The sequence below is a fragment of the Gastrolobium bilobum genome, unplaced genomic scaffold, assembly GCF_033153095.1.
Source record: "Gastrolobium bilobum isolate Gb01-03AN ecotype WA unplaced genomic scaffold, APGP_CSIRO_Gbil_v1 utg1578, whole genome shotgun sequence".
Classification (NCBI taxonomy): Eukaryota; Viridiplantae; Streptophyta; class Magnoliopsida; order Fabales; family Fabaceae; genus Gastrolobium; species Gastrolobium bilobum.
Window position 1 is genome coordinate 63,787 of NW_026899219.1, and position 16,412 is coordinate 80,198.

General features: G+C 35.8%; 3 protein-coding genes across 4 annotated transcripts; 1 reads left to right on the forward strand and 2 right to left on the reverse strand.

Annotated features, from left to right (window-relative positions):
- The first annotated feature begins 730 nt into the window (after positions 1–730).
- LOC133288416 (probable amidase At4g34880) lies at positions 731–4,666 on the forward strand. The gene is made up of 5 exons (XM_061486168.1): positions 731–1,264; positions 2,669–2,883; positions 3,010–3,252; positions 3,399–3,597; positions 4,313–4,666. Exons 1-5 carry the CDS (start codon positions 731–733, stop codon positions 4,664–4,666), a joined length of 1,545 nt encoding a protein of 514 aa, XP_061342152.1.
- A 1,414-nt stretch (positions 4,667–6,080) lies between these two features.
- LOC133288381 (eukaryotic translation initiation factor 4B3) lies at positions 6,081–8,514 on the reverse strand. Its single transcript, XM_061486117.1, has 2 exons — positions 7,382–8,514; positions 6,081–6,405 (listed from the first exon to the last, which is right to left on the reverse strand). Exons 1-2 carry the CDS (start codon positions 8,467–8,469, stop codon positions 6,366–6,368), a joined length of 1,128 nt encoding a protein of 375 aa, XP_061342101.1. The 5' UTR covers positions 8,470–8,514; the 3' UTR covers positions 6,081–6,365.
- Positions 8,515–9,579: 1,065 nt separating this feature from the next.
- LOC133288369 (probable magnesium transporter NIPA6) lies at positions 9,580–15,497 on the reverse strand. Of its 2 annotated transcripts, XR_009748359.1 has the most exons (10): positions 15,288–15,497; positions 14,976–15,032; positions 14,542–14,632; positions 14,290–14,450; positions 14,064–14,191; positions 13,820–13,957; positions 12,182–12,274; positions 11,946–12,063; positions 9,942–10,092; positions 9,580–9,823 (listed from the first exon to the last, which is right to left on the reverse strand). XR_009748359.1 is itself a non-coding variant. In XM_061486102.1 (9 exons), the coding sequence occupies exons 1-9, from the start codon at positions 15,409–15,411 to the stop codon at positions 9,998–10,000; spliced, it is 1,005 nt and encodes a 334-aa protein (XP_061342086.1). In that variant the 5' UTR covers positions 15,412–15,497; the 3' UTR covers positions 9,580–9,997. The 2 variants fall into 2 exon arrangements, 1 of the variants encoding a protein (XP_061342086.1); XM_061486102.1 differs by having other exon boundaries at positions 9,580–10,092.
- Positions 15,498–16,412: the final 915 nt, after the last annotated feature.

Genomic DNA, 16,412 nt, shown 5'->3' on the forward strand with positions numbered 1-16,412 from the left:
TTAAAAATTATTAAAATGATAATTTTATTTATTTTATTTAAAATAAATAATATGATATAGGTCGTATGTACGTTTACAAGCCCGAGATGTAAAAAAAAAATCTACAACCTACTTTTAAAATAATTTTTTTTATTGGTACAGGAAAAATTTTTATTTGTCCGGGAATCTCAATTTTCAAAAATATGATTTTTACATTCAGTTTACGATAATATTCGAAAATTTAAAATTTAGAAAAATTCAGTTTCCCGAGAATCCGGCCAAATGCCGCGGACCAAACGCCCCCCTAAAAGTTTAAACCTGTAGGCTAATTCTGAAGGCTAGGCCGTAAGCCTCCTAGGACTCGTCCATTTACACCGGGGCCTAATGCCAATAACAAAAATTAAAAAGAAAATTGTTGACCAGTCGTAATGGGGTAGCAAAGGTAATGAAATAGGGAATCGATCCAGTCAATAAAGGAGGGAAGGGAGAGATGTGAGCATGGCCTGCAGATTAAAACAATTGCTGCACACAAGAATATTTCTGCTTATAGTTATATTCTAACATCATTGAGGGAACCAAGTGCAATATTTTTTTTGCAGTTGCTACATGGGGAAGATTCTCTATAGTAATTTAAATTGGACGTCCATGATAACCAAGCTTATAAATATTCGTGAATCCTCAACAATTAAGGACAGGAAGCTCATCAGCTTAGTTTTTTTTTTTTTCTTCCATTTGAATAATTTCATCAAAAATGGGAAGAACAAAGTACTTTAATGTTTCTTTTGTATTATTGTCAGTGGTTTTAAGTGGTTTAGTTAATGCAATTGAGTTGAATACCACATTGATCAAGGAGGCCACAATAGATGACATCCAAAGGGCCTTTACCCGAAAACACCTCACGTCCAGGCAATTGGTTCAATATTACTTGCACAGGATCCACGCCCTCAATCCCATACTTGCCGCTGTACTGGAACTCAATCCTGATGCGCTTCATCAAGCGGATCATGCTGATCGTGAGAGGAAACGATATTCACATCACAGCCGTCCATGTCTGCATGGGATCCCTGTGCTTCTTAAGGACTCCATCGCCACCAATGATAAGCTCAACACTACCGCAGGGTCCTATGCCTTGCTTGGTTCACACGTTCCACGTGATGCTCACGTGGTTGCTAGGCTCAGACACGCTGGTGCTATCATTCTCGGCAAAGCTAGTCTCACTGAGTGGTACGGACTGCGCTCTTCCACTATGCCAAGTAATTGGTGCGCCAGAGGTGGACACGCCGTTGTTAGTACCTCACTCTCTCACTCACTTGACTTCCAATATTTTCTATACATTTAAAAATTAAATCAAAACAATTATTGTTATATATATATATATATATATTAAAAAAAATGTTATATTTACAAAAATTTTGTTTATAAACTCTTACAAACTACACTGTCTGACCGGTAAGACACTTTTACGTGAAGTCTTACCGGTCATACATAGTGTAATTTGTAAGTTTGTAAAAAAAATTTGTTAATATAACCTTTCTCTTTTAAAAATTGTATAGTTATCTATCTATCTTATATCAAATAATGGTAATTTAGTTGACATATAGGAGCTTGAGCAAAATGTGAGAACATGTGTTCGATCTTCCTCATGAGAAGAGTTTAAAACATTAATCATGAACCCGTCCCGAACAGGAATGCCTCACCGTAGAGAATACATGTAGTTTATCCAAAAAAAACATCTATATATCTTGTTAATTTCATTTTAATAACGGTTTAATTTACGATAAAGAATCGTTTCACCTAAAAGTTTAAAGTTGGTAAATAAAGAATATCAATAGTTTTATATTATATCTATATAACACATCTCTTCAAGTAAGAGATCTTTGAATTTAAAATGTGGATATTGCACATGCTTTTTCTTTTCTTTTCTACCTTGTGCACTCATCAAGGAAGCACAGACACTCCAAAAAACAGGAAGTGTCGTGTCCGACACGTTCCGACACAGTGTTTGACAAGCAGTCAACATTTCCGACACGTTGACTATTTCAATACGCGAATTTAACTGTGTCCGACACGTTCTGACACAGTCAAATGGCATTTTGGTAAAAAAAAAAAAATTTAATTATTTTTTTAAAAAATTAAAATATATTAATAAAGCTTCCACCTGATCATATTAATTTTTTTTTTTATTCTTTTTTCCCGTAAGTAGATAAGAGATCATCTCAGCATCATTATTGTTAATTCCTATTACGCTCTTGTTGTATCTCCTTCTCTTTGATCTCTCTATAATATGATTTGATCTCTCTATCTGATATTATCTCTCTCTCATCCCAGTTCCTATTTTTTTATTAAAGCTTCCACCTTTATAAGGTGTTGATGGATATTATTAATTTAGTTTTATTTTTTGTTAAATTATTAAATATTAAATGAAATATACGCTATATAAATTAAAAATATTATTTAATATTAAAATGTGTCCCAACGTATCGAAATCTATATTTTTTTAAGATTGACATGTCGGAGTGTCGTGTCGTGTCACGTGTCGTATACATAGGCTCTTATGACCAATTAGTCACGTCAGCTATGATACCGTAATAAAATAATCAATTCACCTAAAAGTTTGAGATATTAAATGAAAGTCTATAAATAATTTTATATTATATCTTTGTGACAATTTACCTATCTTCGCGAGCAGAATCCTTATGCGAAGTCGGTAATTTCGTGCGGGTCAAGCTTTGGATCGGCCATTTCAGTTGCAACTAACATGGTTACAGTTTCTTTGGGGACTGAGACAGATGGCTCCATGATATGCCCAGCTGATCAGAACTCAGTAGTGGGAATCAAACCCACTGTTGGACTCACCAGCAGAGCTGGTGTCGTACCAATTTCACCTCGTCAAGATACAATTGGGTAATAAGTTGTTTGTTTTGCCTTCACAACATGCAACACCAACCTCCTTTTAACTTACTGTAATAGATTATATATATATTAATGTTGTACGTAAATTTTAAATCTCGATGGGTATTTTTTCCTTAGGCCAATATGCAGGACAGTTTCTGATGCTGTTCATGTGCTCGATGTGATTGTTGGGTTTGACCCAAATGACCATAATGCTACAGCATCGGCAGCAAAGTTTATACCTAGAAGGGGTTATAAGCACTTCCTAAAAAAAAAAGGGCTCAAAGGAAAGAAACTTGGTGTTGTGAGGAATCCATTTTTGAAGTCTTACAATGGATCCAATGCCATTTCCATATTTGAGGATCATCTCAAAGTGTTCAGGTAAAAATAGAATTCACAACACACAAGCTTACCAAATGCTTTACAATAAACCGGGTAAACCCGCTATATGTATATATGGTCACAAATATAAAAAAAGTTATCAACTTTTATATTAACACAGGTTGTATGGTTTTTGTGAATTGAAGGCAGAGAGGTGCAATAGTAGTAGACAATTTGGAAATAGCGAATATAAGCATCATTCTCGACCCTTTCCAAAGTGGGGAAGCAGTAGCACTATTGAGAGAGTTTAAGGTTTCCATCAACGATTATCTGCAGCATCTCGTTTCCTCTCCAGTGAGGTCCCTGGCTGATATTATTGAATTCAACATTAACAACCCTGTTTCAGTAAGTATATATATATATATATATACAGAGTTTATCATCTATCATTTAACATACTCACAAAAAGTTTCCTACACACAAAATATTTTGTGGGGTCCGCAGCAAAAAACAACAACTTCGGCACGCAAAACAAATCTCTATAACATAACACAATCAATAGGGGTGTCAAAACGAAAACGGGTCGACACAACACGAATTCGACACGATACGAATTCGACACGATACGAATTCGACACGACACGAATACATCAACACTAACACGACACGAATTTTTATTCGTGTCAAAATCTTCAACACTGACACGACACGAATTTTTTGCAGGTTGACACAACATGACACGAATAACACGCAAAATAGAGGTCAAAAAGGTAATTGACAAAAAAATTTAAAAAAATGGATCGATATTAAAAAAATTAAAAAATAATAAAAAAAATTTTAAAAAAAATTTAAAATAATACGGGTCAACACGAACACGAATACATCAACACGAACACGATACGAATTTTTTTACGGGTCAATCCGAACACGAATTTTCGTGTCGTGTCGCGGGTCGACCCGCGTGTCAAAACCTATATTGACACCCTTAACAATCACTTTTCATACAACATAACTTTTATAAAACCTATATATATAATATCATTTTTAGAACAGAACCAATTGCTCGCTTTGATTTGACTGTAATGAACAATGTTTTTGGCGTTTGTTGTTTGTGTTGTAGGAAAAGACAAATAAGTACGGGCAGGCTTCTTTTATTATATCGGAACAGACCACAGGCATTGGACAGAAGGAAATAATGGCAGTGCAGATGATGAAGCAATTATCACATAATGGGTTTGAGAAGCTAATGAAGGAGAATCAATTGGATGCGTTGGTGACTTTAGGCCCTGAGGCTTCTGGGATTCTCGCAATTGGAGGCTATCCTGCAATCACTGTCCCAGCTGGCTATGATAGCAAAGGTGTACCATTTGGGATCCTTTTTGGGGGATTAAAGGGAACCGAACCTAAACTCATTGAGATTGCTTATGCCTTTGAGCAAGCTACAATGGCAAGGAAACCTCCCCCTCACTTTTGAAGAAAGAATACTTGCACTGAAGGATTGTTGATGAAGAAAATTAAAGAAGAATACTTGTAATAAAGGATTGTTGATGATTTTATAATTTAATGAATAAAAGTGCAGTATTGTCGATGGTTTTATATTTTAATGAACAAAAGTGCAATATCACATCTTGATGTCATTATCCAATGCATCAGATAGAGTGGTTCGTATTGCCTTACAGAGTGTTCATCAACTGATCCAAACCGATTCAAACTGCGCTGACCGAACCGAAAACGGAATAAACCGAAAATCGAAAAACGAAAAACCAAAAAAAAAAACCGCAAATTTTAATTGGATTGGATCGGTTTTCGGATGGGTTGATGAAAACCGATCCAATATATTAATTCTCTTCTACTTACTTGGGTTTTTTCCTAATTATAACCCAAAAATTTCTAAACCCAATACCTATTAACCTATCAACTAAACCCAAGAAAAAAAACCTAGTCACATCTCTTCAATAATATTTCAAAAAAAAAAAACTATATTATCGTCTATTGATACTTCATATCTCATTGCCAAAAAAAAAGCCTACATTATCGTCTATTGATGCTTTTGTATTTCAAAAAATAAATAAATTTACAAATCAATATATACAAAAGATGTTATTTGTACAATAATCATGAAACAAATTTTAAGATTTTCAAAAAATCGAAAACCGATCCAATCCAAACCGAAAAAAATTGGATTGGATCGAATCGGATTTGAAAAAAAATCCAAACCGAATGGATAATTACATGAACAAACCGAAGTGATTGGATCAGATGATTTTTGCTTCCAAAACCGATCCAATCCAGACCGCGAACACCCCTATTCCCTTTTCTCTTTCTTGATAAAAACTGAAATTTCAAATCTTTATTATAAGATTGCAAATAGAATTGATTCTCAGGATTCCATAAGGCGCCTTTGGTGTCTATATATATATTCTCTTACCTACTATTGGATGGGCTTAAGGGATAATGTATAAGAGTAGCTTATCAATGATGACTAGCTCTTTTTTAAGGGCTTTTCAATCAGGCTAGCTATGACTCGAATATCTACTTTTATATATATAACATGCGCTAATGACTTTAATTCTTTCTATGTGCAGGTTGTTCTATATGGAGAATTTGACATAAAGATGTTAAACGTAATACAGTACTAATTTCATAACTTCCGATTGAACTCTTTTTGCGAAAAGAAATTTGGATAATAAACTGGAAGAAACTGGAAGGTTCTCTGCAAATGGGCTATGATCAATCAAATTCAATTCAGGATTTCTGCGTACCGGATAATCACCTTAGAATCCATTATGCCGGTGGCATCTCTTAAGGGCCGGCGAAAGCCTTTGTTCTGAGCTACCATACAAATATTATTGAGTTGAACATGAATACCGTTCGAAACTAGAAGGGGATAAAAAACATTAATAATAAAATCGACGGTTCATCATCAAGCTAATATAGATTATAAATGGTGAAAATTAAAACAAAAATGACACGGCAACATTTAACTACAAACATAGCCATAAAATCTTGAGACTGACTGAGCTACCACCATACCTACCAAAATTGTCTTTAAACATGAAAAGATAAATAGAGACAAAACTTCAATAGGAAACAAAAAATAAGTTCTTAATAGTCAATGTTCCTTTCAACTCTCTTATCGATCAATCAGCAGGTACAAAATGATTGACATTTCTTCAGTTTTCATCAACGTGTTCCTCCTCCACTTTCTCAGCACTGCATTCCAAAGTAAACAGGTCAACACCATTATAAATAGGCCTAAATAAGCAATAACAATTCAAGTCACAAACAGAAACTCCAGCGCCACATTTGATTATTCTTAATCCATTCATATGTTGACATTTCAAGCTTAATTAAGGTCGAGTCCACCACTCACATATTTATCATTACTTAAAAGGCTGAAATAATAAATATGTAAATTAGTAGTAAACTCACCCTTAATTAAGACTAATATGTAAAAATATAAATAGGGGGAGCACATTCCTACATGGCACTAGAGGAGCATGTAATAATTTCAACTTGCATATAGCCAGGATCTTCCAACAATCAAGTATCATGCTGCCTAAATGACTCAAAAGCCTTATAACATTCTTGTCCACCAGGAGGAGAAAGCACCACTATGTACTTACAAAACATATCGGCATCACGAATACAACAAGGTCAGTAACCAAGAAATGTTCACAAACCTAGGGGTAACAAGGAAGGCAATCATGCAAAATAAAATGTAGCATAAACCTATGCTAAGTTTACAATAACACAGGTAGAGTAGATAAGAAACTTTTCAAAAACACACAAAATTTAGTATGCTAAATTAGTCGAAGATACAACTGACCAATGGGAAATAACATCGCACAGGAGCAGGTCATAAGCATCTTATTTGTATCAGATAAGTAGCATACACACAAATAAAATTAGAACACAATTTTTTCGCAAACTGCAAATTAACATCACAACATACGAATTAACAGTTTTAAGCCCTTTGTTCTTTTTACTTTCCGACTCTGGTATCAGCTAGGCCGACAGTGTTCTAACAGAGAATCAAAAAGAGCCTAAATAACCTAATTGTACCCAGAAACGCCCCAAGCTTCTAACTAGTATAAAGGATGTACGAAGTAAGTAAGAAAACCAATCAAGAACAAATAACACAGGGAACAACTACCATGTTGGTTTGGTATTCTTATTGCTGACAAACCTTTTTGGGCGATCATCATCAGATTCTGCCTTCCTCCAACTCCTCTCAGTGCGATATTCTGGCAAACTAGGACGTCCATTGTCAGAACCAAAACCCCTCTTCCCAGACCCATCAACAGTTTCCTTAATCTTCATGGTCTCAAGCTGCTCATCAATCTTTTTCCAATCTTGCCCTTTCTCAGCCAAAACCTGCTCCCTTGGCCTTGCCTCTCCGAATGGATTTGGGCCCTTAGGCTTTGCTACATTCCCAGAAGCAACTCCTTCTGTGCTTTCATTACTCACCGACAGTGCCCGAGGTTGCAAAACAAGCCTAGGCCTTACACCACCAGTCTCACCTCTTTCACTGCCACCGTTGAATTCACCCTTCTTCTTGTTCCAGTTATCAGAATCTGCACCGCCGCTGGAACCAAACCCAACCTTCCTCTCTCTTTCAAAACCACCACCACCATTGGAAACAAATCTCCTTCCCTCCGATGGCACAAAGTTCTTATTGGAAACCCAACTATCAGATTCATCAGCTCGCGACTGTGAATCGAAAAAAACCCCTCTTTCCCTTTCCCTCCTCTCAAACCCGTTCCCAACGGTCGATTTCTTCGCAGCAGCCCAATTATCAGTTTCATCAGCTCGCGAGGGTGCCATCTCGCGATTCGAATCCCTATCCCTAGAACCAAACGAACCGTTCCTCCTGGGCTCATCAGAAACCCTAGATGAACCCCATCTGGAATTGGAAGACTCGTCGCCGCCAGAATTCCTGTTGGACCGGTCACCGTAGGACTTGAAGCCACCGCCGAGTCGATTCCGATCGCGGTCGAGTTCCTCGGCAGTTCGCTGGCGCGGACCGGTGGGCAGCGAGTAGAGATCTTGATGGGTCACGGGCTCAACGGGTTTGGCGGTGAACTCAGCCAAAGAGAGGGTCTGGGGTTTCTTCTTCTTGGGCTTGGTGGCAGCGGCGACGGCGAGGGAAGGAAAGTCGGCGAGTGGCTTGGTGTCATCGATGTGGTTCTTCTGTTGAAGGAGTTCCTCTTCGTGTTCCTCGGAATCCAGTGCCCATGCTCCCGGTTTAGACCAAGCAGATACAGTAGCCGCCATTCTCTCTTTTCCTCTTTCTGTTTCTCACACCACACAACAATTGCTTAGCGTTTTTTGGCAGCAAAACAACGGACACGCGCCCATTAAAAAGAGAGACCAGAACTTGATGAACGGTTCTGATTTAATTTTGTATCATTAATTACTTTTTTAATGATAATTAACTATTAAATATATCATTCTTAAATAAACACTTTAAAATCCAATCTTGATGGTACAAAGAATCTTCTAAAAAAATCTTATAAATTTATTAAATCTTTTTAAATTTCGTAAGATTTTTTAACTCAATTTCTTTTTTATTGAATCCTAATCCAATATACACCTTACACTAATAAAAATTCATTTAACAATAACTTTTTTATATCAGTAAATGTATTTATGATTTTGAATTCAATTTTGGTTTTGAACAAACAATAGGCTTAAAAAAAGGATAAAAAATGTTTTCTTTTTTCCATAAGTTTCGTTTACAATGATAATTTTAGATATACAATTTATTTTTTGAACAAATATATGATTTATTGATAATATAAAATTCTTAATCCGTATAATATATCATAATTAAATTCGTAATTGAACAGCTTAATCCCCCCCTTTCCTAGATAAATTTCGGGAACAATAGGAAGGGATGTAGACGATAGAGATGACGTTTCTCACCCACATTCATTGACACGTTATCCCTAATGGATATTCCAAAAGGTATATTCTGATCAACATTGTGACAGAGAGTCCGCTTCGAATCGAAGCAAGAATTTAAAGAAATTATATACAACCCACAACCAGCGAGGACAGAACAAGGTTTATTATTAAAGATAGATGCCATGCACAAGAAGGATAAGCTCGCCACCACTAGGTGCTTCGGTGCGAACAACTGTGCACGTAGCAGCATCTTCAACCATCATTTTCATTAGGTCATCTTCATTTGCTTAGTGCTCTTAAGTCTAACAAAAGATCATGATAAAAATTAATAATAGATAACAAAGGAATATACTACAAACCAATCCACATTTTCTAAAGAATATCAGAAGAAAAAATATCTTCCAACATTTTTAACGGAAGCCGACGAATAAATATTTACCAAATTCGAGAAAAGAAACGATAAGATCTTATAATTAAATGAGAAAATTCGGACTGAACAATATAAACAATTGCTAACTTTCAACCAAAAATATAAAAAGAAAAATTATAATGGCTACCACGGACAGTAGAACGTACCATGAGATCACTCCAAAAATCTCAGTTGTTGCACTGAGACAGCGATCCCATTTCAGTTAGAAAAATGATTCAGCCCTCAGAATAACCATTAGCGTATCTCAAGCGTTTTGTGATGTCTCCGGTGAACAGTTGTATGCACAATTGCCTGCTGAGAAATGTTCAGAAAACTATAGCACCACTGGATGCTTGAATTTAAGCTCAAGAATCACAGACAAGCAATCCACACTACTAATGCACCGCATCATGACCATGGGCATGCTCACATCATATAATTGTTGCTGATATAACATGTTCTCTCACGTCTACTTCGAACGAAAAGTCAATGTTCAAGATAATCCGAACCATGTATAAGGATCAGGTGTTCATCATCAAGGCCCTTTATTGAATCCTCGCCAATAAACCATGTCAAGGTCCCTGCATCAAATAGAGAAGATACCATCACCTCATCAGATTTAATTCCTATTAGAGAAGCCAGTCAGGGTTGTAAGACAGTATATAACTGCATTACCAAACAAATGGATGTAGATACAATGTATGTTTTGATGATTACAAAGTGGCAACAACAAAAAGAGAAGAGTATTAATCGAGAGCAAAAAGCATCAACTATATGTGAATATTGAAAATGTATGATGTAGCCACACGAGAAGAGTAATGACATATCAAAGTAACAAGATTATTGGATCAAGAACAACAAGAAATAATTAGAAGAGCAACACCAAGATCAAAGACAACAAACCATAGACAACATCTAAGAGAAGCTCAATATCAACCATTGTGAAAAATGATCAAAATCAACAAAGTGTCAAGCTTTGTCATATCCAACAAGTCAAAGCATCAAGCTCAAGCAAAAATCCAAGACACAAGACATGAAGCTAAGTCTAAAATTATAGTTAGAAGATATCTTTAGGACTAAGAATATATGTGAGGGTATATGATAGATTGCATTGCATGAGCTCAAAGTTTTTCTCAAAGTAAACGTGTTTTTCGAATTGTATAATCATAACCTTTATACACTTGAAAGAAATTTGAAAAACCCATGGAAAAGATCCTTGACATATTTTATAACTTCAAAACATATTTATCAAGTCAAGATCTTTCACAAAAAGTGGTTGGAAGCAAGCTAGAACACATTTGAACTTAAAATTTATTGCATAATTTCGCTGCTTCCTTCCATACAATTTTTCGTATACAAGATGATGGATTTGGATCTTGTGTTCTTCATAGAAGTTGTAGATCTTTCTTTTATCTTTCCAACGAGACCAATATCACATCAATCCAACAAGAATAACTCGAGTTATGCCCAAAATACGAAACAATGTTATTGCTGTCGAATTTCCAACCTTCCAACAGGTTGGGAATCGATTCCCTGCATATGGGAATCGATTCCCCAACTAGGAAATCGATTACCACCATGTGGGAATCAATTCCCTCTTCCTAGAAAGGTTGGGAATCGATTCCCTAAGTATGGGAATCGATTCCCCCTGCGACAGAAAGCTTATAACGACTATAAACATATTCTTATGACCCTAAAACGTTAAGATCACTATTCCTACACATCTTAAGGATGATTTGAGAACTTCTACACTATCATTTACATATTCTTTCATATCTTTCAAAAGATCAAACATATTTGAGCTCATATCTTGAAAATTCATATACTCATAGTGCTTCAAGTTGTATATCCACACTTTGAGAGTGTATATTCATTTCCAAATATTTCCCTCCCTGTATTCTTGAGGTGAAAGGGTTGTGAAATCCATTGCTTGAGAGGTAGCCAAATACCTAAGTAAATTTGGAGTGAATTGTAAGGTTGTCAAGTACCCGTAAACTTGGAGATTGTAAGGTATCCAAGAACCCGAAGTCTTGGAAGATTGTAAAGGTTTGTCAAGCACCCGTGAAGCTTGACCATTAGTGAAAGAGTTAATCGAGCGACTTCAGTCTGGACGTAGGTCACAAGTGATGGTGACCGACTAGGATATATCGTGTTTGCAATTGTCTAAACTCTAAACTCTTTATTTCTAGCACTTTAATTGCTTCTTTGATATCTTGTATGTCCTAGTATAAGTTCTATAATTGTAATATATTATATATTATGGATTGTCTGAATGTATTGATTAGCTTTCCACATATCAAAGTTTGCTTGAAATGCTTATTTAGAAACTAGAAGGGGGCTTTGCAATACTCAATTCACCCCCCTCTTGAGTATGGAAGCCACATTCCTAACAATGGGGCTTGCATCTGATTGAAAGTAACATGTTTTTCTGTACCTTGCATATTAGATTCTTCCTGTTCTCTAGTCGCATGCAATATGATTGTTCCTGAAAGAACGATGATGAATCCACATATCTCAGAGGCTATGCTGCTGACATCCTGACCAGACCAATCCTGCATGGGAAATCAATGAAAGCAAATAAATCAAGCTTGTCATAGCCTAGGATTGAACAAAAAGACAAGTTTGAAATATCACGAAAGGAATCCAAGAAATATGAATCTATTTTCATACCTTAAACATTATTGCACTGGCAATAATAGTAAGAGTTGTGAACATTACATAATATACAGGAGACACGATTGTTGCATTGAATGTATCCAGTGCCTAAAAGATAGATTAGTGGAATAAGCTCAAGATTTGTTAAAAGAACAAAAGGATTTATAGATTTAATAGATGGATGATAAGAAAATTGATATTAGTGGGAACCCAAAGATGCAGATAGATCAGTTGAGAAAACATTACTAGAATTCTGTTCATCTGTTTGCAACTAGTATGAAAATAATAGAACTTTGGATCAAGTGTATGGATGGAAAAAACTCCCATGACTAAAGATAATTACTTCCACGTAGGACATAGCCGTTCACATGATTCATTTTACACATCTGTGTATTAATTTCAATGGGTCATGTTCTCAAGATTCTTATCCAATTCAAAAGTTTCAATTATTTTCCAGCACAAAGATGTGAAAATTCAGAATGCTTAATCAAATGTCAACTATATCCATGCTTCCCTATCAAGTCAGTGCTTCACTTTGCAAACTCAATAACTTCACACCATAGCTGCAATGAAATCAATGTTGAAATTCTTATAGAATTCAAATGTTATGAATAAGAAGTTGGGTGTAAAGAGATGTGTCTTTTCACTGGTGAACACTTGAACAGACATAACTTTTCACTGCCAAACAGGCATGACTCTTTACCGCCGATAGGCACCATTCATCGTGATGAGTCATGGTTTATAAATAAGGAAGGGAATCAGAATAAAGAGATTTTTTTTCTAATTTCTCTCCCATACCGAAACTCTCGCAAAAAAAAATGTTTTGAAATCTTTTGCATTCATTCTGTGCGATTAACCAATGTTCTTTGTATCCGCCAGTGTTGTTTCTTCTAGTTGTGCCACCATCGAAACAAAGGTAACCCGTTATATTCTGGGAGGCATTTGTCCACGAACCTTAGGCACCGTTGAGGGGGACAAATTGCCTTAAAGACACAATATTCAATACTAGGCTCAGGTTTGATTTTCTACAATTTTTTATGCCTTGCATATTGCATTCTGATTTTCTGTGATTGCGTGCAATTTTGGGATTTTTGATATTTTCATAACCAACAACACAGATTTACACTACCACCAATAACAATCAACAAATCAGATCGGGTCTTTTTTTTGTTACCTATTATTGCTGACCAGCTCCTGGCTGGAAATTGCAACAACTTTTATAGTTATGCATAAAGGATTGGGGAAGGGCTTCTCACTTGCAAGCTATCACTTTAAGACAACTGAGCTTTATCTTTATTCTTGACTAATCTAATTTAAAAAGCTCTGCTCTTTTTCTCTAGTTATTAAAACCAGAAGACTAGCCCTTTGGCTTCCTTTTGATCGGTTCTCCTGTTTTCCTAAAAAAAAACAAAAGCCAAAATTGAAGAGGGTTTGCCCCATTTAACTATACTAGAATAAGAAACCATAAATCATGCATCAAATTCAAGGCCAAACTGGCAATTTTTTCCTTTAATACTTTAATAAACACTAGTTTATAGTTTCAGTTATAAGTTGCACAATTTGATAACCGCCCCCCATATGGGTTCGAAAGTGCCTAATTAAACTGGTCTGGATAATTAAAAAGAAAACTGAATTTGATAACTCTGCACTCACCTTGTTAAGGTAATTCAACTGTGTAATGACACATATTACGGCTACTGTAAGAAAAAACCAAGACTGAGGATAACCTATTTGACTTATTCCATCAAGTGTAAGCTTTATTGCAATTCCAACGGCCTTTATGCTCACAACCTGCATAATGTCACAAATTTAATATTGGACAGACTAGTATACAGTAAAATGCATTATAATATCAATATGAAACTTCCATCTACGTGATTGGCACAAATATAATTACCGTAAGTGAGCCCATTAATGAACAAATTCCCAAGTAAACCAGCATATTAGTCTGTCCATAGAGAGACTCAAAGTGTAAAATCAAGGCCAAAACTGCTGAAACTGTTGCTGCTGCATAAATTAGAAATGCTGTCGAAAAAAGAGAGTAAAGAATTGGGAACATCATTTAATAGACGAGATAGAAATTTAATTTTAAGAGTAAAATACAACATGGGATGAAATCCAACCTGGTTGAGTGGCAAGATCCCATATTTCTTGGACAGAATTTGGAGTATACTCTTGTGGTGCATGGATGACAATAACAATTGATCCCACAATGCAGGATACACATCCCAAAACCCCCATCTTCCGAAGCCGTTCCTTCAACAAGAAGTGAGCCAAAACAGAACTAGCAATATATACTGTATATGTTAGATCCACCATAAAATCACATTATTCACCAGAACTTTTAACATTATTAATAAAGCACAAGCATGTACCTGACAATAATACTAAGTGCCCCAAGGGGAGTAACAAGAACTGCCGGAGCATAAATATAAGCTACAAAGTTTGCAATCTCCCCAATAATCACTGCAAGCAAGTAGTTTCAAGATTTATGCGAGTCAACATCTTCAACATCAATATCACATTTATCCCAAACAAGTTGGGGTCTCCATGACCATGAGTCCATATAATAAGGGAAAAGTATCTCTGCTTCTACGGCAGAATAAAGTTGTCTAACGCAGACTCATCTTCGTTAGAATACGCATGCGGATCCTGATTTTGTTAGGGCATGATCCACATGTGTATCCTGGCGAAGATGTGTCTGCATTAGATAACCTTATCTACGGTACTAGAGATCCGAGGGACCCATAAAATAAAATACATAAATATATTTGAGTATCATTCCAAAATTCAAACCTACTAAACTTACTTGTGACCATGCCAGCCCACCAAAGTGGCTCTAGCAGATAAGTATAACCGCCAACTCCTGCAAATTTCAAAAAATAAAACTAAACATAAGCAATAATGACAAAGCAAACGGCGATGAGGTCCAATGAAAGGTTACAGTCATAAATCACCTAAAAAAGTAACAGTAGTTATCTTATGGATCTGATCTAAAATACTACCTCAATCTCAATGATTATTGTTAAAACGCATTTGGAACAAAAACAAAATGAAATTATTATGATTGAAGATTCAGTTATCGGCGATGAGGAAACATAAAATTCGATTGAAAATTGACCTGCACGAGTACCGCGTACAGCTGCACGCTTAAGACCCTTCTTCTTCAAGATGAAGCTTGAACCAACGAATGCACTTGAAGACACAGCCAGTATCAACCCCTTCCAATTCTCCGAAACCCCCATCTCTATCTCTTTCACTCCAATTGTTACCTATCGATGACGGCGTCGTTTTCCCGCCAAAAAAAGAGAGAAAGAAAGAAAGAAAGATCGATTCCTTCTCTCTGCAACGAACGCCCTTGAATCTAAATCTGATGATGATCAGTTAACTTGATATTGCAAAGCAAAACCCTTAATTATGATTATTTATTAGTCCTTGACTTGTCAGAAGTTTCCGCATTTAACCAGCGGGGATGATCTTGTGCTTCGCGAGAAATCTGCACGGATATGCCACTCCCAATAACAAAATGCTATTTCGTACCTAATATATTTTGCAACCTCCAAAACAATACGAATCTAGATCTTAGCTTAAAAAGAAAATTATAAAAATTCATAATTTAAATAAAAGATATTATATTTACGTAAACTTATCAAGCTTCTAATATAAAAAAAAAGCATCGTTTATTTTCAACGACTTGAAACGAAGATATGAGCCTAGATTACCGCCATTTATACAATATTCAAGGTTGGGAAAATACATACGTTACGGTGTTTGCCGTGTAAATATTTGAAGGAAGCTTCGCCGTGTCTCCCCTCCCAAGTGCATGAGAGTGGTATACACGTACAAGCTTAGTATTAACTCAAACAAAAATTTTATTTATTTATTTATTTATTTTTCGCTTTGATTTGAAGCTTGAACATGTGAATAACAAACTAAACAAGTTCCCATTCACGAAGCTATACCCGAAGCAAGCAAGATTTGATTTTGGGCCAAGCCTGCAAAATATCAAGACCAACAACGACGGGTGGTCCTCGTACATGGTATTAGGATACAGCAAAATCGTCAAATCCAGGCCCGAAAGTTAAAAAGATGAATTTACTAAATTTTTAAAATGTAAGAAAATACTTTTTGTTGATAATTATTTCAGTAAATATATGATTAATTTTTAAACGTATCATGATAGTATTCTTTTATTTATTCAATTTCTGATAATATCGGACATCACAGGAGTCCTTATCTAATTGTT

Coding starts and splice junctions, on each gene's coding strand:
- LOC133288369 (XM_061486102.1), bottom strand. CDS start 15,411: ATGGGGGTTTCGGAGAATTGGAAGGGGTTGATACTGGCTGTGTCTTCA. Junction 14,451..14,541: donor GCACTTAGTATTATTGTCAG/GTACATGCTTGT, acceptor ATATATTGCTAG/TTCTGTTTTGGCTCACTTCT. Junction 12,064..12,181: donor CCAGTGCAATAATGTTTAAG/GTATGAAAATAG, acceptor TTTCCCATGCAG/GATTGGTCTGGTCAGGATGT.
- LOC133288381 (XM_061486117.1), bottom strand. CDS start 8,469: ATGGCGGCTACTGTATCTGCTTGGTCTAAACCGGGAGCATGGGCACTG. Junction 6,406..7,381: donor GATGATGATCGCCCAAAAAG/GTTTGTCAGCAA, acceptor TTTGGAATGCAG/TGCTGAGAAAGTGGAGGAGG.
- LOC133288416 (XM_061486168.1), top strand. CDS start 731: ATGGGAAGAACAAAGTACTTTAATGTTTCTTTTGTATTATTGTCAGTG. Junction 1,265..2,668: donor CCAGAGGTGGACACGCCGTT/GTTAGTACCTCA, acceptor CTTCGCGAGCAG/AATCCTTATGCGAAGTCGGT. Junction 3,253..3,398: donor GATCATCTCAAAGTGTTCAG/GTAAAAATAGAA, acceptor TGTGAATTGAAG/GCAGAGAGGTGCAATAGTAG.